The sequence below is a fragment of the Triturus cristatus genome, chromosome 7, assembly GCF_964204655.1.
Source record: "Triturus cristatus chromosome 7, aTriCri1.1, whole genome shotgun sequence".
Classification (NCBI taxonomy): Eukaryota; Metazoa; Chordata; class Amphibia; order Caudata; family Salamandridae; genus Triturus; species Triturus cristatus.
In genome coordinates this window covers 1080456997-1080479359 of record NC_140590.1, presented here as the reverse complement: position 1 = coordinate 1080479359, position 22363 = coordinate 1080456997, and the positions used below count along the sequence as shown (strand labels likewise).

The window sequence follows — 22363 nt, the reverse complement described above, 5'->3', positions numbered from 1 at the left end:
AAAAAATTCGCAGGGTGAAAACCAAAAAAAAAAATAATAATAATTTTTAATACGTAGTTTATTGTAAAATAAATATATAAAAAATAATACGTAAATAAATTAGCATTTAAAAAACCGTACAAATTCACTGAAAAAACCATAGGTTTCACACACGTTATAGTTAGGAATTAGCATTTAAAAAACCTTGCTAATTCACTGAAAAAACCATAGGTTTCACACATGTTATAGTTAGCTGGACATTTTACTGATAAAAAACCAATGAAATTCCCCCGTTATAGTTACTGTAGGCAACTATAACTCACGCGACCGTAATCCTCTGCTGATGACATATGTGTCTTTATGAAAAAAAAATATTTGTAATATATGTATAGCTAAAATTTAATGGAAGAAGACATGGGCAAATAAGTGTCTAAATACAGTATTAGCATCAGCAGAGGATTGCGGTCGCGTGAGTTATAGTTGCCTACAGTAACTATAACGGGGGAATTTCATTGGTTTTTTATCAGTAAAATGTCCAGCTAACTATAACATGTGTGAAACCTATGGTTTTTTCAGTGAATTAGCAAGGTTTTTTAAATGCTAATTCCTAACTATAACGTGTGTGAAACCTATGGTTTTTTCAGTGAATATATATATATATATAACAGCCTAAAATGCCAAATCTGTCTCAAATATGCCAATACTGCATTGTAGTTTTTCATTTAAAATAAAAACATATATAGTAACATTCCCATGTCATAGAGAAATGCACTATTAGGCAGATTAGCACAGAAGGCTGCATATAGAATACTCATTGAAAAAAACTGGCTTCGTGCCTTTAAAACCGCCAGGACCTCCAGGCTCCCATCATGCCCCACAGGTGACAGCTCAGGTCTTTTTAGAGGCATACTACATTGTATAGTGATCATAGGGAGACAGAGTTCAGTTATTCACATGGTATTCCTCTGGGGAGGAGGGAGGGTTGCTTACAACTTTGAGTACACCCAGGAAGAGAACTAGGATTACAGGTAATTAATTTATCCGTCTCTTCCTTTTTTTTTTTTTTTTTTTTTTTTTTTTTACTATTTGTATTTGTCAACGTGGGCGTAATAACCATAAGGCAGATAAGATGCTCAGAATTAAATATATACAGTAATCTAAAAAAAGAACCACTATAATTATACACATAATAAAGAAGAAAAAAGTAGTAAAAAGAAATAAAGTAACACAAAAATGAAGAGACGGATACATGAATAAATTCATATACATCAGCTGGACAAGATAGAATAGTCAAGTCATTCTAGACCACCCCTATATCGTGCTATTTATACCACCTAAAACAAAGATCCCCAGATTGCAGTACATTTAGCTATAGAGCGAATACCTCTCGTCTTAGCCAGTGCATGTTCCATCTCATATATTTGCCTTACTAGCAACCACCAGTCCATGATGGATGGGGTTTTGGTGATATCCACACCCTAGCTATAGTTAATCTTGCCGAAACTAGTAGACTAGCAAGCAGACTGTTAAATTTTGAACTCACAGAGCTATATCCCATCATGATTTCTATAATCGACAAAGTACTTCTATCCCCAACTTCTGTCGTAAAACACACCCAACTTTCTGCCAAAATATTGAAAGTTCTGGGCATGTTATAAACATATGTTTAATGTCGGCCGCATATAAATTACATCTTGGGCATTTTGTCCGTTCGCTAATTATACTATTATCTGATGACCATTTAGCTATTCTTTCTGGCGTGTAGTATGATGTTGCTGCAGTCGCAAATTAGTAGAGTGCACAGCCTTTTCTATAATACTGAGAGCTTGTGATATGGTGCTAACCGCTACCGGCATCTCCATCACCCTACTCCACCGATCAGCTTATCTCTCACAATCTTCTGATCTGTGGCTACTTAGCCATGTATACACCCTGCTGATCAGAGATTTTGAATCTACTGCATACAGAAATCCCATGTCTCAGAGTCGGTTATGTTTATCAAATTTAAATCTCTCAAAGTAATCCCGAATCTGATAGTATTTAAACATCATATGGTCTGGTAGTTTATGCTTGATCTGCAGTCTCTCAAACGGGACAAAGCCACTATAGGCATATAAATCCCCAAAACATGTAACTCCACATCTATCCCATGTTTTACCCACAGCATCGTGAAATATCTCCGGCAATCCTGGATTATGCCAAAGAGGAAACTTATTATGATAAGGAGAGATGTCACCACTAAGCAGAATAGCACGCCAAATAAGTATACCGTCCCGTATAGTCTTGAATTTTACCCTTTTAAAATAGTTTGGGTCGATTCTATACAGAAACATATTGCTCTCCCCCCCCCCCCCCCATATAAACTCATGACAGAAGATGGTGTTAGCAGGATTAATAAAACTACGTAAACGAAGAAAAAAATCTGACAAAGTATGTTTTAAAATCGGTAAACTCTAGACCCCCTTGACTTAAAGGGAGTTTCAACCAATCTATTGCTCGTCTTGCCTTCTTATATCCCCATATGAAACTACCTAGTATTCCATCTAGTCGTTTAAAAAATAAGTTTGGAACGCGTAACAGAATAGAGCAAAAAAATAAAGAAACTTAGGCAGAATCGGCATTTTTATGATATTAATTCTGCCAATAATACCAACTTATGCCATTTTTTTAGAGACTTAATTGTCTATTTTAACAGAACGTCGTAGTGTAAAGAAAAAATTCTGTCTACCTGTGCTGCTATCCTGACCCCCAAATAAGTAGCAACTGAGCAGACTCCTTGCACCGGGGCAAGCGGTTTATGGTTAAGAAGAACTTGGGTCTTATTGACATTTAGTTTATAGCCTGAAATGAATCCAAACTCGCCGGCTACTTCTGTTATCACTTTTAGTGCTTCTCCTGGTTAGGTTGAGAAGACCGCTATGTCATCTGCATATGCGATGACCTTGAGAGAGCTTGTCCCAGATATAAAAGCACTTATTTGAGGGTTATTTTGCAAAACCGAAATAAATGGCTCTATATAGAGAGCAAATAATAAAGGTGAAAGGGGACATCCCTGGCGAGTGCCACAGAGTACCGGGAAGGTTGAAGACTGTAGGCCTGAATATGCTAGTTTAGCGCATTGCTTATCATATCTGAAAGAAACACGTTAGTTAGATTCTTCCCTTAGAATATCCCCAGGCGTCAGGCTGGATCCGGAAAGATTTTTGTAGCAATACCCCTTGCGCGTCGCTAGGCGTCGTCTGCGGCTCCGCGTCCGCCGTTGGCGTCGTGCGCCGGAATGACGTCGTCGGAGTACTTAGACGCCGCCCTCGCGCGCTGACGTCAGTTCTTCTTTTTTCCGCGCCAGACAGTGCCGATCCGGGAAGAGCTTACCCCTTAGTCAATTTTTGACTAAACTTTTTGACTCTTTTTGGTCTTCTGTTGACTCTACTCTGGTGCCGGTAGGATGCCTAGGTTTAAAGCCTGTGACTCCTGTCATCGACTGATGTCGGTGACGGACCACCATCACCGGTGCCTTTACTGCCTGGGGGCCGACCACGACGCGCAGTCGTGCCCCGATTGTCAGGCCTTGACCTCGAAGGCTAGGCGGGAGCAGTCCCGTAAGCTTCTCGAGCTTCGGCACTCGGCTCCGCGCCGCTCACGGTCCCGGTCCAGGAGGAGGTCCAAGGACCGGTCACGGTGCCGCAGTCACCATCATCGCTCGTCGGGCTCGAAGTCTTCGGGTAAGTCGAAGCGATCCAAGAAGTCCAAGAGGCGACACCGCTCTTCAGACTCCCCTCGCCGGTCGCACGACTCGGCCGAGGGTCAGGGTGGTCCCACCCCCGCGGCTCCGTCGGAGCGGCAGGAGCCGCGTCCGTCTCCATACACGCCGGTCCCTGGGACTGACGCGACTCCGGCGGAGGTCAGTGCCTTCCTCTCGGCCATGAGGGGCCTGGCTCCGCCGTCAACGCCTGCCGGCGCGCCTTCGGGCCCCGCGGGCTCGACTGGGTGACCTCGCTTGCCGGCGGCACCGGCCCCGGCGACGATTTCGGTCCCGATGCTGCAGGTCCCCGAGGGATCCAGGCCTGGATCTCTGTCGGTGCCGGTCGACCTCACGACGCCTCCTCCGCCGGCGCCGACACCGGTTCCACCTCCGGTGCTGTCTCCGGACGACGCCGTTCCCTGGTTTAGGCCTTGTCCGGACCCGGCGCCGGTGCGGCGCCGCACCCGACTCGATGGATGAGCGTTTCATCTACCATCCGGCACCGATCATTCCTCCTGTTTATCAGGAATCGGATGACGGGGGCGACTGGGAGGGTTCCGAGGATCCTATGGTCATCTAGGGCAAACTTTCACAGGACTGGGTGGACGAACTGGGGGATGCCAGTGGTCTGGACACTTCACCGGACGCTGGTTTCATCTCTCCTCCGACTGTGGCCTCGGAGGAAGGTGCAGCTTTTTCAGTGGTGCTGCGCAAGGCGGCCGAAGCCCTGGGGATTCGTCAAGCGGGGGCCGAGAAAGTGGGGTCCCAAAACGCTTTTTCCCCATGCATTTTCCCATAGGACCTTTAGTCGAAGGTACAGCCCGAACGGCTGAACAGAATTACTTGAAATTTGGCAGAGAAGTAGTCCTCCGGTCAGGGAAGTGCCTTTTGCAGGTCTGGTGTCAATCTGTTCAGTAGTTCCTGAGAAAATAGCATTTAAAAGCATATAAATATCTATAAGCGCGTACCGTGCGCGCACCGTAAGCGTACGGTGCGCGCACCCTAACGTGTGCGAGCGAAATTCTGATTGGTTGTTAGATGTCTGTAAACATTCGAATCGGTCACAATCAGGAAGTGTCGGCCGCCATTTTGTCTGTCACACTGAAAAGGAAAGGTGGAGAACTTGAAAAGGGGGCAGGGTAGGGAGTTCCTGACCCACAAGCGTTTGTCAGGGGGTCATATTGGGACCCCGAAGGGCAAAAAATGTTTTAATTTTTTTGAAAAATTCGCGAGCTGCGCGCACAGAGCGCGCACGGCAAAAATGTTTTTTTTAAAAAATGTAAAAAAGAAGATGAAGTGTTTAGATATTAGGTGGCTCTAAAAAGAGCCGTTGTGTTTATTGAGTGTTTTTTGGTACCTACAAGTAAGTACCGATGCAGAGTCTAAAGTTCAGGAGGAAGACTCTGTTCCCTTCATCATTGAAATGTACACCGTCTCCTCTATAAATGCCTTGCATGTTGTAACGCAAGTTGTTGTGGTATATAGAACCCATACCATAGTCTCTGAGGAAAGCAGAAACAGACTTATTGACGTGCTTTCTTGCTTTGTCAATCTGCGGACAATGTTGGTTGGACCAGTTCCACTTTTGCCTTTGGCATATATTAGAATATACAAAGGCAGTTTGTGGAAAAAGTGACATCAATTGCACAAAGGTGTCCTTAATAAGCATTTCCAGACCTACCCCAGTTAAAGTACCTAGGTCATTTCCACCACAGTGCACAATAATAAGGTTAGGCTGTGGGAGATGTAGAAAGGTTTTCACCAAAGGCATTAATTGGTGCCACTTTAACCCTCTCTGACCAATCCATTTAATGTCTACATTTGGCAAAGCAAGATCTTTCACAATACCTCGTTTTTCTGCAAACTTTTCACTCCAGAAGACATAGCTGTGACCTATAATCCACACTGTGAACATCTTCCAAGGAGATCTGGATGCACTCAGAAGGTGTCTTTCAGTAGAATGGCAATATGAAAAGAAAGATAGATGTAAAATGGAGGCTTACATACTTTTTTCAAAATAAAAAGAAATCATTGGCTGTTTCAGACCATTCAACACTCAAAACTAGGCTGTAAGCTGAAATTTTTAAAAACATGTTTTGTATTGGTTCAGAAAAATGTGTTCCCACAGAACATTAGTTTGGATTTGCTGTTAGGTTTGAAAAGTCAAGCACTCTTGCTCTTTCGATTTGAAACATTGTGTGCTGAACTTCTGACCTCTCTGCTCACACCAGTGTTCCATGACCTGTTGCTATGGTAGCAGGCAGAAGTCATGTTGGGGGAAGGGATCATTTGGAAAAGGGTTGAAATTTGCAACCAATAGAAATGTGTGATTCCATTTGAAAAAATGTGGGAAACACTGTGATTTGAATTTAACATGTATATGTGTGAAAAAAGAGAGGGAAACATTGCCATTTACTGGTTCTGCTGAGAGGTGTAAAGTTCAGAGAGTCTGGCTCTGATAATCTGCTGTGTTAGTGGCACATTTCTTTCTCAACTAACTACTTATAAAGGTGAGTTATGAATTTGAGAGGGGATGTATGTGGTGTAGTTGGATATAAATAATAGAAATGTGATTCTTCTTATAAAGTTGTGTTTTAAATTTTATGTTAAGGAAGATATTTCACTGCCTTGAACATGTCAGATATTATGGAGTATGTCTTCACCATAAGTTAAGGTGTATTGGTATCACCCAGGAATACTGTTTTGTGCCTAGAATCACACCATGAGTCTGTGTCTACACAGGAATTCTTCTCAGAGATTTCATTTGTGTTGCTCTTGCTCTGTTAGACTTGCACTCGCAGGAAAGGGGGAGCTTGTTTTCTAGAACTGTGATGGTTAGCATTTACCAGAAATCACTTTCTAACAAATGAGAGGCAAATGCTAACACATTTGAAATTAGCATGGTACATTTTCCTTCCACTCCCGCAATGGGTGAGGTAGATCCTACATGTTCCAAACTCCAATTAACCTTTACCACACATGTACTCTTACATACATCTCTGCAGTCTTCATGCAGTTGGGCAAGCGTCCATGCAGATCTGTGTTGCACCTGACAATACACGGTCTCCAGGAGCACGCTCTTAGCACACAGACAGGTGCTTCTCCTGCACTCTCATGCTTACTATTCAGCTCTGTGTGGTATTTCAGATAGCAGTGTGTAATGCGAACACATTCAACGTCACCAAGGCTCATTTCCTTTGCTCTACTCTAATCACTCACCCTGTAACACATGCTGATGGTCTCAAGTAGCTGTTAGGACGTGTACTCTTTTCTGCCTCTCTAAAATATAAGGAAAATGTGTCAGGCTGCCATAGTAATTATCACTTACTCTTCCACAGTAGTAAATGTGCTTTGAAATTGCCCAACTAAAATCGTTTTTGGCCAAGAATCACACCATGAGTCTGTGTGCACACACGAATTGATGTTACAGATTTAATACGTGTTGCTCTTGTTCTGTCAGACTTGCAGTTGTAGGAAAGGGACAGGTCATGTGATAGGAATTGAAAAACTCTGAAAAAAAATCGTAATGTATTAAAATTACATAAAGGTATTTTTTTTAGTTTCTTTCAGGTATTGCTGAACAACAGTGAAATTAATTAAAGATGCCTATAAAGTCAAGAAAGAGAAAAGAACAGCAACAACATCTATATTTGAAGAAAACTTGACCAAAAAAAATAGTTGAAGAACCTCATGTTGGAAAAAAGAAAAAGTCTTCTGGTAAGCAGACGAAGGATTTTTTTAAAAAATATCTTCAAACAAAGAAAAAATATTAAGAATATATGCACTGCAAATAGTGTTTCAAGTACAAAACAACAACAGAGTCGACACAAAATACGAAAACATTCGTAGAAAAATGTTTGAGAAGTGATGTTAAATTTGCTAAAGGATGTGAAAAAATATAAGAAGAGAACCAAATTTTATAAAAAAATAAAGAAATATATTGAAACAATTGTTGCTAAGGCTTTGGAAATAAAACGAAAACTATTCATTTTAATTTTGAACAGGATGCGTAGATTAGAGAAATTAGTAAAAGCAATGAAGTCACAAAGCAAAAGGAAAAGAGTAGTGAAAAAATAACTTTTGTAAAATGTTCTTAGGAGAATGGAAGCATAGTTCAAGTACTGAGCCATTTTTTAATGAAGAGAGTGATCTTCAAAGTAATAGTTTGTTGCATGCAGTTGACACCAATGGTGGATCTTATGAAGTTAAAGATGGTTGTGTAATGGAAAAGGAGAAAATGGTTCCAAGAAATGAGGAAGAAGTGTTAGCAGATGAGGTTATGGGGAGACGTCCTAAAGCCCCAGTGTATACTTGGAATTGTAGTAGTATTTGCACTGTGCGACAGGAATCTATTGATAAATTACGTGAATTCCTAAGAGAATATAGTAAAAAGAGTGTTAAACAGAAGATTAAGGTGCTGCAAAGACTAGACCCATGCAGAGTGAGAGAGAATACTGGTTTGCAAGGACATTCTCTTGCTTGTCTATCTAGGAAAGTTTGCCAAAGTGTTTTTCACCATTTTGGCTGTTCATCATACTGAAATGAAAAAGTTTGTGAGAACATTGTATTTTGCTAAAAGTCCAGCACTAAAGTTAAATGAGTTGAATAGTGCTCTGTACTGTGGATCTGTATCAGATGTAGTGAAGGTTACTGATGATATTCAGTTTTGTTACTTTGGTCCAGAGCAAGAAAGTGCAGGAAATGACAGTTATTGAGGAAAATGTGGAAGAGAATGTAGAACTCACTGTTTGTAAAAATTTTGAAGATGAAATGACAAAATTTGCTATCATCTCTAATGAAAGACCAAATATTACGTGTATTTGTTGCCGGAGAAGCCATTACAAAATTCAAACAAGGAATGTTGATCTGTATAAAAAAAGTGAAAATTAAGATAATTATAAGTGGAAGGATTTTGCAACATATATATTTCTGCAAAATAGTTTTGATTTGGGCGAAGATCAGCGTATTTGTAAATACTGTTATAGCAAATTAGAAGAAAATAGAATGCCAGCTAGAGCTGTACATAATAATTTAGAATTGGTTGATATTCCTGCAGAACTTTCTGATTTAAATACGTATGAGTCTATACTCATTCAATGTGTCCATCCGTTTCAGACCATAGTGCGTATGGAGCCAAAACAGGTAAATTACCTCCTTCGGATTTACAAAGAGGTTTAAAAGGAAGAGTTGTCTATTTGCCATTGGATTTGAAAAAAAATATGGAAACAATTGATGCAGATAGATTGGAAACTGAACCATTAGTTATTCTGGTTAATGGAGTACCAACAAAGAATAAGAAAATTTGGCAGGAGCTGGTAGATGTACGAAAAGTACAAAGAGCAAATTTATATTTGAAAAGAAATAATAAATGGTATGAAACAATTTATATGGATGAAGATGAAGAAGTTTTACTAGCAGACTCAGGAATACCAGCTGGGCAAATTGAAAAAGTGGACAAGTCAAAGGAAGAAGAAATTTATGAACATTTCAGCATACATCCTCTTCATTCTAAAGAAGTTATGGGAAACACTATTGATCTGTTTCAGATGAAAAAAGCACAAGGACGTCCCGTGAGTGTATGGGAGGAGAGCTTGGAAGCTCGTTGTTTTCCCCAGCTGTTTCCTACAGGAAAAGGTAGACGATATGATGAACGTCCAGTACAGATTCCTGCTTCTGAGTATCGGACTACAAGATTATATGCAGAAGATCCAAGATTTCGTCAAAGTATTCCATATTTGTTCCATATTTTATTTGAAAGTGACTTGTCTGCACTATCTTATGCAGTAAATCACATTTTAAAAACTGGAGTACATCTACATAATGTGTCTGCAAAGGATTTTATGAACAAAGTGCAACAGCGAGATGATCATTTGGAATCTCAATTGATAAATTTGATGGCTTGTCAGCGAGGAACTAATGAATATTGGTACCGACGCCATGGAGAATTGAAATGTATGTTACGGAATTTAGGAACTCCTACATGGTTCCTTACCCTAAGCTGTGCTGAGTACGCTTGGGATGATTTACTGGATTTTCTTCGAGAGGCAAATTCAAATATTGAAAACATCCAATACAAGACAGCAGGAGAATTGTGCTCATTGGATCCGGTTAATGTTTGCAGATATTTCAATCATAGATTTGAGGCTATGATGTCCTTCATCTGCAGTAAAAAAAATCCACCTCTTGGAGAAGTTGTGGATTTCTTTTGGAGAAAAGAGTACCAAGCAAGAGGTGCTCCTCATATTCATATGCTGTTGTGGATCAAGGATGCCCCAAAATTTGGAACAGATTCTGATGATGCAGTTTTATCATTCATTGAGGAATATGCAACATGTGCTATACCTAAAAGCACAGAAGAAAAAAACTTAAAAGAGCAAGTTTTACGTTTCCAAAGACATCGGTGTGGAAAATACTGTCGATGAAAGTACAAGAGTAAAGATAAATTCTACACAAAATGTCGATTTGGATTTCCACGACCTGTTCTTTCAAAAGGAAGAGTAAACAGTTTTATGTCAGCTGTGCGACATACTATTACAAAAAAATCGCCTAAGAATACCTACAACCTAAGAAGAAAAGAAGAGTCAAAATATATAAATGACTACAACCCAGTCATTTTATCCATGTGGAATGCTAACATGGATATACAGTATGTAGCTGACAATTCTATTGCTGTTGCTCGATATGTCACATCTTACATCACTAAATCTGAGAAAACAGAATTGAAAGAAATGTGGGAAGAGATTTCTCACGAGAAGACTGTCAGTAAAAAACCTATACAGTTTCAGTTTAAAGATGTTATCGCATCGAGAAATTGGATCCTACGAATGCTCAGATAGGTTATCATCTGCAAGTCTGTACTCCAAATCCAGAAGAATAATTTGGGTAAGTTTAGGCCTTGCAGGAATGAGAAATCGGGTACTGAAATCTGTTCGGGAAATTGAATATTTAGCAGAGAACGAACCTGAAAGTACAGACAGTTTAAGAACAAACATGTCTGACACATATTTCCCACAAAGAAGTCATCATCTTGAGAACATGTGTCTATATGACGTGCTGCAGAACTACATTTATAAACGGAATACCACAGAAGACATCAACAATGGAAAATATAAAGTCACTGGTGAGGAAGGATATTTGGTAAAACAAACAAAAGGAAGTTTGATTAATCAGCGGAAGCTGAGTTGTGACACTACTGACAAAAAGGAATTTTACTACTTGGCACTTTTACAGCTGTTTAAACCATGGCGTTCAGAGGACGAATTACTTGGAGATTTTCAGAGCTATGAAGATTCCTTTAATGCTTGCAAAGATAGCATAGAATGCAGTACTTTCTCAACTTATGTTCAAATGTTAAATGAAGAAATTGAACAAGAAGCAACAATTGCAGCTGAAGTAGCTAGAGACAGTTCTCAAGACAGTCAAAGTTCTGGGACGTTCAGTCAAGATCCTCTAGGACAACCTATCGTAGAAAATGAAGCTGCAATAGCCATGACTGAAGTCGAAACAGCTATGAATCAAGCTCAGGAAGATTTAATAAACTTACCAAATATGGAACAACAACTGAATGATGAACAACAAATTTATGAGGAAGTCAGAAAAAAAATTGATCACGGATTACTACATGAAAATAAAGAATGCTCATGCACTTCGTTTGAACCAATCAGAATGTATGTGAGTGGACAAGCCGGAACTGGAAAAAGTTTCTTGATTAAAGTAATTAGAAGCTACCTACAGCAAAAAAAGGATTCAACTTTGTCTTGTGTTGTTACTGCTCCAACTGGGTTAGCAGCATATAACATAAAAGGAATTACCCTCAATCGTTTGCTAATGTTACCAGTAGAGCACGAGAACAAAATACAATACCACAAGCTAACAGGAGAAGCATGTTTTGAAGTTGCAAGAGTATTGAAAAAGATGAAAGTTCTCATCATTGATGAGGTAAGCATGGTATCAAACTTAATGCTTGCCTTTGTGCATTTAAGAATGCAGCAAATTCTAAAGACAAACTATGACGTGCTATTTGGAGGAAAACATGTTATAGTTTTTGGAGATTTTTTGCAGCTCACTCCAGTTAAAGGACAACCAGTATTTCAAACCCTTACACATGAAGACACGAAAAAGTCATTAGGAAGTATAGGTAATGTGAATATTTGGACATACTTGGAGTATAAAGAACTCATTACCAATATGCGGCAAGCCAATGATGAGGATTATGCAAGTATACTCAAAGATATCAGAATTGGACTACTCACAGAACATGGCAGAAAAGCTTTACAGAGTCGATTGCTATGTAATGTGTTTCCAACGGAACAAATAGTTCCAGAGAAAATATACAAGAACATTGCTGGAAAAAATACTGTAATCTGCTTAATACCAACACTACATGAATGCTCTATATTCAATCAAGAACTTTTGAAATTGGAAAATGAAGAGATTGTTAAACTGGAAGCTGTGGATAAAATACAACATGAAGGAATAACTATTATATTGACGAACAAATTGACAAGTAAATTGGATTCTCTAGAGAAAAACATCTCAAACAGCCGGTTTAGAAAATAATCTTATGTATGTATGAACTGTCGAGTAATTTTAAGACGTAATTTGGATGTAGAGAAAGGTTTAGTGAGCGGAGCTATGGGTAAAGTTGTGGGTTTTGTTTAAAAAAAAAAAAAAAAATTTGGAATTGAATTTTTAAAAATAAAATTTGATCAGATTGAAGAGGTTAAAGACATTAGTCGTTGTTCAGTTCGTTTCTTGCTTGTGAAAGACTCATATGTAAGTAGGAAGCAGTTTCCGTTTTCTCTAGCATATGCAGTAACTATTCACAAATCTCAAGGATTAACTGTAGATAGTGCATTTGTAAACATTGGATCTACTGTGTTTAAAGAAGGTATGGCATATGTTGCTTTGTCACGCGTGAAAAAAATATCTGGTTTATTCATGATAGACTTTGATGACTCAAAAGTAAGTGCTGATGCAAACTGTGTAAAGGAGTATAATAGATTAAGAAGAAGCTATGCTCCTCATTTAGGTCAGTATCTTGTGTTTGAAAAACGTGTTTGTCAGAAAAGGAGATTTGAGAATATCTGTAATGAGGATGTACAGAAGAGAAAACAAAAAGAGAGTGATGTGACTGCAAGCAAAAAGAAAAAGGACAGTGTTGAAGAGGTTGTTGGTTGTCATTTTGAAAATAGCTCTGGTGTGAACTGCTACGCAAATGTAGTGCTCAATGTTGTATTTTATCTTCAAATTTTGCAAGAGCAGATAATAGTAAATCATGAAAAAAGATTCTGTTCTCTGCTGAGTCTCCTTTATGAGAAGCTGAGTAATGATAAAACTAAAATAGAAAGTGCTTCTGATGTTAGAAATCTTTTAGATGAATGTTCTGGATGTACACAGTTTACACAAGATGTCCAGCAAGATGCACAGGAATTCTTGATGTATATGCTTATGGTACTGGAAGATGAAGGGGTAGAAATAGAAAATATATTAGGTGTCTCATATAAATGGGAACATTGTTGTGAAAACTGTATGAACACATGCAGCAGTAATGTTGATTCTGAAAGGTTCATCTATTTAACATTACCAGAGAGTAAAACAGTGACTTTTAGTAAATTAGTTAAAGATGCAAATAACAACATGGAATGTTCTCAATGTAAATCAGACATGTTATCAACGTTATTTTTACATAAATATGGACAGTATGTAATTTTAATGATGCAACGTTGTAGAGCAGATGGAACTAAAATGGAAACTTTAGTAAAGAAGTTTGTAGGAAATCAATTATCAATATCAGGTAAAACCTTTGTTGCAGTTGCAATTATTTTTCATGATGTACCTTCTATAACTTCTGGCCATTACACAGTTTATCTTAAATGTGAAAAAGGATGGACACTGTGTAATGATTCTCAATTGATTTTCAAGCAACGTTTGCCTTATGATTTACCGAATTGTTACTTAATTTTTCTGAAACCAAAATTTTAGATACAAATTCCAGCATCTGAAGAAACCATTATTTCAATTTTATAGGATTAACATTGGATATTTCACTTACAAAGGATTTTAAAATTACCATTTGGCCTCAAGGAAAGGTAAAGGTAACAATTGTGGACTTGTTTGACAGATATTATTTTGGTGTACGTGCTTAAGCAGCAAGATTTACAGACGTTATTTATTGCAAATAGTTATTGTTCTTAGAAGGTATTTTTAATATATTTGTGACATTTCTATCAAGGTCTGTTTTAGTGAGAAGAGATTCAGGGCTTTTTTTAAACAATCTTTCAGATTGTTTTTTTTTTGCCCGCTGTTAAATGATGAAAACAATTGATTTCACTATTTTCAGTGAAATTCAATACATTCTGAAAACAGCAAAAAAAAAGGGCAAAAAAATGCTTTGATAAATCTGAAAAAATATGTACTGCTTAAGAAAATGTATTGTTGAATATTAATACTTTTTTTCTTTTTTTCAGATCTTGAAAGAAAATTTAGGAAATGTAATCCATTTTACTTGCAATTAAAAAAACCCATTTAAAAATGTGTTTAAATTTAAAACAAAGGTGGAGAACATGGAAAGGGGCATGGTATAGACTTCCTGACCCCCTAGTCTTTGTCAGGGAGTCTCTGAAGGATCACAAAGGGTGAAAAAAACGAATATTTTTCTTTTAAAAAAATCATAGGGTGCGCGCACCCTAAAAATAAAATTGACAAATAGATTTAAAAAACAAGTTTTTGTGTTTAGATTTTAGGTGGCTCTAAAAAGAGCCCTTGTGTTAATGTAGGGACAGAGGAAGAGAAAAACGAAAAAATGAAAAAAACTATAGCCTGGTGCATGAGTGCTGCTCTAATTTCCTCTCAATGAGATCAATACTGGCCTCACCAATAGAAATGACAGCATGACAGTCCAAGCACTGTGTATACAGCCTCGCAAAAGAAGGGCGTATATCCAGAGGTGTAGAAGTAGGAGAAGGCACCACCGCAAAAGAAGTGCTCGGCTGAGCTGCCAATGGTGTGCTCGGCTGAGCTGTTGCAGATGTACTCGGATGAGCTGCTGGTGGGTTTTCACTAACAGCTCGAGTAAAAGTCGCTGGATGCACTTTTTCAACGTGCCTTAACATTGTGTGAATACTAAGAGTATTTCTTATTAGCATTTCCACGTGATAAGGTCCGTTGACAAAGAATGCAGGTGACTTTTGGTGCATTCACCTTCTTTTGGCCTTCTGGAAAAGTGAAAAACTGCCATATGAAGGAGTCTTTCTGCTTCCTCTGACTCTGTCTCACAAGAGTATCCTGTTCAGTCTCAGAAGATGGCTGCTGCTCTGCCATTGTAACCCAAAAACAGATTAGCTCCTTCTCCAAGGGAATCAGAAGTAATAATGAGGGGTGTGGGTGTGGTGTTGGAAGAATCTGGAACTGAAACTACTTTGAACCAATGAAAAGTGTTGTTTCTTGATCACATGACTTGCCATGAGAGGAGTGGGTGTGGTGTTGGAAGAATCTAAAACTGAAACTAGTATGAACCAATGAAAAGTGTTGTTTTTTAATCACATGACTTGAGGTGCGCGCTCGGTGCGTGCACGGCGGAGCAAGTACGCATGCGCGAACGTTTACGCGCGTACGTAGCACGCATACAAAGCGCATGCGCATTATGCGCGTACAAATAGCACACGCGAACGTACTACGTGCGCATGCGCGTACGCATGTCGCGCGTACGTTGCGCACGTAAGAAGCACGCGTGCATGCGCGAACGTACTACGCGCGCATGCGCGAACGTACTACGCGCACATGCATGAACTCAGCGTGCGTAGTACGCGCGCATGCGCGAACGTACCGTGCAGAGCACACACGACGTACACATGCGTATGTGGACACCGTACGCATACGTATGTTATCTACGTACGCATGCGTACTTAGTGCACGCACCGAGCGCGCACTATGACGTACACATGCGTACGTAGATAACGTACACATGCAGCCACGAAAAACGTACGCAGGCGTGCTGGGTGCGCGCACCGAGCGCGCACGGTAAAAAAAAAAAATGAATTAAAATGTATATAAGTTAATAGAAGATATTAACTATGCTGTTTACCTTTATCCAAATACAAAAAAAAGCTGAGCCATTCCAAATTAAAGGATACAGATAATCTATAAATATATACATAGGTAACTTGTTGTAAAAGAAATATATTAAAAAATATAATACAAAATTCAAAAATTAGCATTTAAAAAACCTTTGAGATTCACTGAAAAAAACCATAGGTTTCACACACGTTATAGTTAGGAATTAGCATTTAAAAAACCTTGCAAATTCACTGAAAAAACCATAGGGTTTCACACATGTTATAGTTAGCTGGACATTTCACTCGTAAAAAACCAATGAAATTCCCCCGTTATAGTTAGTTCAGCTAACTATAACTCGCGGGCCCGCAATCCACTGCTGATGACGTCACATATTACATCACTCATGACATGGTCAGTGACATCACTCATGACATCACTGATGACATCTCAAATGACATCACTGATGACATCACTGATGACGTCATCCATGTGATAAATTACCGCATCTTCTCACACCCTAATATAACCTTTGATACACCGAATCAAAATTTAAGAGTTGCATTCTCAAAACCATGCATACTGCAATACCAAGAACTACATACCCACTTATTAACTCTTAGGTCTACATACACCTCCACTCATTCACCTGTACAGTCACTCATACTTACAGTCACAACATACAAAACTATCATATGCATTTATATACCTATATAGACACTCACACACTACCAATCATCCATAGAGGTACTCTCACACCTAGTCAGTCATGCAAATAATCACACTCCCATTTACTCACCTATGCGGTTATACACACTCAAGTTCACTTACTCATAAAAATAGTACCACATTCTTACGCTGTTATAGAATCATTGATACAAGCACACACTCATCCATACAGTCACTCTCACAATCACACACTCACATCTACCCACTTATATACTCTTACACGCATATATACTGTCTTTCACATATGTAGTTAGTCACAAATGTACCACTGAGATATACATTCAATCCCTAACACACCCATACATACACTCACTCAACCATACAGTCCATCACAGATGCACTCTTAAAAGCATGCACCCATAGAATCACCCAGTCACACATCTATGCATAGTCACACACACCCTACCCGCACAAACACTCAGGAACCCATACAATCAATAACTCATATAGACACTTATATAGGTATTCACAAAACCATGCCGCCACTTATACACCAACATACAGACACATACAAACATTTACACAGTTTAGTCACTAGTCTGCAGTAAGATACATTTAATGACTCACTTATAGAGTCAGTTACGCACCACAGAAAATCATCCATTTACACACTTGTACACCCACTCATTCTTCAACAGGCCGTTCCCTATATATATTAAACATCTTAAAATTGTTCAGAAACACATACTCAATGGATGACGTCATCAGTGATGTCATCAGTGATGTCATTTGAGATGTCATCAGTGATGTCATCAGTGATGTCACTGACCATGTCATGAGTGATGTAATATGTGACGTCATCAGCAGTGGATTGCGGGCGCGCGAGTTATAGTTAGCTGAACTAACTAGAACGGGGGAATTTCATTGTTTTTTTACGAGTGAAATGTCCAGCTAACTATAACATGTGGGAAACCTATGGTTTTTTCAGTGAATTTGCAAGGTTTTTTAAATGCTAATTCCTAACTATAACGTGTGTGAAACCTATGGTTTTTTCAGTGAAACATATATATATATATATATATATATATATAATATATATATCTTCACAGGACTAGTCCTTAGATCTGTTGGACATGTATTAATATATATATCTATATTGTGCCTATATATTTCTTTCTAAAGGCTCTGGGGTCCCCGTACGTGGGCGGGACTATTCAATGCTTAGGAGTATGGATGAGTACCCCTGGAAGAGAATGGGTGCTACCACTCTTAGAATACAGTCTCTAGCTACCACACCTGACAGTGCCCACATCCAGCTCTGACCATGCCATCTATGAAAAGCTATATTGTAAGCTGTGCTCTGAATTTCAGAAGATTAACTTTATGCCTTTGAGGGCTCCAAACTCTTTGGCTTATGATAAGATGGAGGAGGCTCTTCCTACCTATATTTCGAATTTATATTTTGGGACAACAATTTGATTTTATTGGCAGGTGTGAGCTGGCAGACAGACTTAAGCTTTCACAGTTTTGGGGAGAGGAAAGATGCATCAACCTCCTAACCTTTATGTATTGGGTAAAAATTAGTCATGGTATTATACAGCTAAAATCTCATCCAGGACATTCTTGAACATTTCCTTAAAGTATTACTTTGGGTTCCATTTTATTAACTGTTGCAATCCATCTGACTAGTTCCGGCTGTTGAACCTTACTTCCTCAACCCTCTCAAGCATCATCTACTTTTAATCTGCTTGTGTCTTTCTTCCATTACAGGACCAAGTGGTCTGCAGCCTGTAGTGAAGGAGACGCAAATTACTGTGCATGACACAGACAGTGAGGATGAAGAGGATCACACAAGTCCTTCTCAAGTCAACCATTGCAACAGCACTGCCCAAAGCTACTCTGACAATGAAGAGAGACCAAGTCACATGGCTGAGTTAAGAGTACCATTGGGTGAGTACACAAAACCCGCTGAACAAAGGGCATAAGAGCCTGTGAGCCTATACTATCTTCCCCCAAAAATTGAATTGTTAGTGAAGGTTGGACAAAGGGGATTATTGGCTGCTTTATGGTGGATTACCCAGTTCCATATTTTGAAAAAACGTGCTAGTGTGGAAAGGGATTTCTAACAATAAATGGATAAATGGCTGGCATGGCCTTGCTATCCTGTCCGAAATCTTACTGAGCCCAAATTTCCCAAATGAGCGGATACAATAGTTCACAGTATGTGCTTTCAAGAAAGCCCTCAATGTATGCCTAAAAACCCAAATGGTAAGAAATGATGGGCCAAGGCCTGTTAAGGCAGAGAAATGGGATGGGCCTAGGACATGCAGAATTACACTGAATGTCGCCCCCTCACTGCCATGAATTAGGAGATTCTCTAATAAGGAGGCACAAATAAATTGTAGTGCCTTTTTTCAACACACATACGTTTCCTTTTTAATCATTTTGCAAAAGGAAAGACCCTGCTTTTCAAACTTAAGTTATAGAGCAATTGGTCTAGTTGTTGCAGTGGTATCACATATGAGTTTATCTACGTACAAACTGACAAATGATTTCCACAATTCTTCACCCAAATATATATATATATATATATATATATATCACAACAACTCGCAATTCACTCCCGCTTGTGCGCGGAAATCACCAGTGCAGACCAACTTGTGCAGCATTATTTTTTATTTCTCAATCTCCTCTTGTGTCAGGACGCGTTTCAGCCGTCCAAGCGGCCTTGATCACCTGATATATATATATATATATATATATATATATATATATATATATATATATTTATATATATATATATAATATATATATATATCTCCAAGAACTCCACTCGAAGAATGAAGGAGACCGCACTCAGCAAGGTTTCTCGATGCGATAATTTATTGCATTATTTCGAGATAGCAGCAGTAACAACAGGACGCGTTTCGGCGTTCGCGCCTTTTCCGACTGAGTTACAACGTGCAGTATACGTGAGCAGTATTATATCCGGTTCACATGGTCTAGTTCCGGTTCACTTAAACATAAACATAGTGAAAAGTCTGTCAATGCAGTTATAAATCGGACTTTTGTTCACTTGAGGAAAATAATATATATATTACATCGTAAATTAATTACAGTTCTGAAGTTCATTAATACAAGTGAAAAAAGCACTTTGGAACAAATAATGTAAATACATCGATAGGCGGTCAATTTTAGGCGAATTGTTACCCTGGATGAGTCAAATCAGCCTACAATGATTGACAAGTCAAAATTCTGCATACAACAAAAGTAAGTAATTACATGTAATTCATTTCAAACATTCTAAACATAATTGAGCCCTGTATGGGCATAAAGTGACAGTAATTTATTCATCACAGTGAAGCAGAAAAACACTCTACCATCTCGGTCCCCAAATATCAAAAAAATATATTTCAGCGTTTACCTAGATGACATGACAGTTCCTCCTCTGTATTCAAACCATGAGGTGTAGTGGTTTGGAGGTCAATAATAAAGCGAGATTCTAATCTCCTCAACCTCAATTCCCGATTTCCCATTCGGTCACTGACTGGGACATGATCAAGGCAGAAAAATGACAATAGATTTCTGTCACTATTGTGATATTGTGCGAAATGTCTCGCTACAGGGTATGAGGAGTCTTGCTTTTCAATTGCTCTGGCATGTTCTAGGATACGCTTTTTTGTGGGGTGGATCGTGCTGCCAATATATTGCTTAGGGCAAGGACATGTAAGACAGTAGACGCAGAATGGCGTATTACAAGTCAACAGTTTGTTAATTGATCTCGGTTTTTTCATACCAGGGACATTGTATGAAGATACCTTTTTACTGTTCCTACACGCCTTACATTTCAGACAAGGAAAGAAACCGGCAACTTTGCTAATAGGTTGGACAAAAGGAATAGGTTCATAGTGGCTGTTCACCAATTTGTCTTTTAGAGATCTACATCTTCTGAAGGTTATTTGTGGATAGGGTGGTAAGATGTCACCTATTATTACATCTGTTTTCAGAATGTGCCAATTACGGCAAAGGATCTTTCTCAGGGTATTTGTCTCATTAGAGAAAGTTGTGATAAACCTGCAAATATCTGATTTTGTTCTGGCATTAGCACGGTTTGTGTCTAGTAGGGATTGTCTAGAGATTTTGTTAACCTTGCTTAGAGTTTTCATTAGTAGGTTAGGACAATAGCCACGCGATCGAAATCTTTCAATGGCAGTTGATGCTTCACATTGGAAGTCCACCTCACGGGAACAGTTTCTTTTTAGACGTAATAATTCACCGTAAGGGATGCTGTTTTTTAAAGATTTTTGATGGCTACTCTGTGCTTCTAGTACTGAATTCCCTGCAGTCTCTTTTCTAAAGAGAGTAGTACAGACACTCCCATCTTGGACAAAGACTTTAAGATCCAAGAAGGGGACTTGTTGCGTGCTGATTTGTCCAGATAAATGAGGGTTCAGGGTATTTGTGTTGAGTGCTGGAATGTATTTTTCAGCTTCGTCCTTGGGTCCCTTCCACAAAATAAACAGGTCATCTATGTACCTATACCATAAAATAATATTTTTAGTCCAATGTTCATATGTATCAGCCCAGGCCACCCGCCTCTCCCACCAGCCCACGAATAGGTTCGCGTAACTGGGGGCGAAGCAGGTGCCCATGGCTGTACCCTGGATCTGACGATAATGTTGTTTGTCAAACAAAAAGATGTTATTATTGAGGCAGAATAGAATAAATTCAGTGAGCATGATATTATGCTCGGCGAATTGGAGAGATCTCTCTTTTAAAAAGTATTCTACTGCCTTCACACCATGCTCATGCTTAATGATTGTGTAGAGGCTTGTGATGTCCAAGACAATCATGAGCATGTCAGGTTCCCAAGGTGTATTAGTAATATTGCAAATGAAATGCGTCGTATCTTTGATGTACGAGGATAATGTTACCACAAACTCCCTCAAGAAAAAATCAATGTAATGAGACATGTGTTCTGTTAATGACCCAATGGATGACACGATAGGACGGCCTGGCGGTCTGTCCAAGTTTTTATGGATTTTGGGTAGATGATAGAAAGTAGCTGTAGTGGGATATGGGCATGTTAAATATTTAAATTAATCAAAATTGAGCATATGTCGATCAAACCATTTCTGAATCAGTATATGATATTCATTGATACTTGCAATATACTCAGATTTAACAATTGGAGAGTAACATGATCTATCTGAGAGTAATCTCATTGCCTCCTCCACATAGAACTTTCTTGTCATTAATACCACGTTCCCTCCTTTGTCGGAGGGTTTACAGATTACATTTGGGTCATCCATTAATTGTGAAAGAGCAGTCCTTTCTTTCACAGTAAGGTTATTAAATAAGTTCGTAGATTCTGAGAGTCTCAATTCCATGAGGTCTTTCTTCACTGATTCCTCGAAGATATCTATAGAGTCGTAGGGAGTAACTGGAACAAAGGTTGATGTTTGCTTGAAAGGAGTTTTTGGAGCAACTTGTTCCATACCAAAGCTTTGGATACAGGAAACATCTTTAGTTGCGCCTAGTCCCATTGTTTCTTGACTGGATAGTACACATAATGTTTCAAGGTCATCCCCTGTAAGGGTTGTTATTGGATCAGGGGCGGAAATCTGATGAGGTGCATCTCTGATATTTCCTTGCACGTTCTTGGATTTGAAAAACTTCATCAATTTTAACTTCCTGGAAAAAAGATATAGGTCGATCCGTGTTTGAGTATATTCACATCTTTTTGCTGGACAGAAAGTTAGGCCTTTTTTAAGAACAGATTCTTGTTCCTCTGTTAATTGTTTTTGAGTCAAGTTAACAATAGTGAGATTGTCAGAGCTCTCTAGTTTTTGGATCCTCTCTTGCTGCGGATTTGCCAGGCGATTCCTTGGTTTTGGCTTTGTGTGGCCGCCCGTCTTG

General features: G+C 39.0%; 1 protein-coding gene across 2 annotated transcripts in view; it reads left to right on the top strand.

The window, feature by feature from the left end:
- Positions 1 to 22363, top strand: part of FBXO38 (F-box protein 38) — a 165321-nt gene that overhangs the window by 87419 nt on the left and 55539 nt on the right. For both annotated transcript variants that reach the window (XM_085618196.1, XM_085618197.1), the window contains exon 14: positions 18215 to 18394. In XM_085618196.1, coding sequence (XP_085474322.1) covers positions 18215 to 18394 — 180 coding nt within the window. The remainder of the gene's footprint in view (positions 1 to 18214; positions 18395 to 22363) is intronic.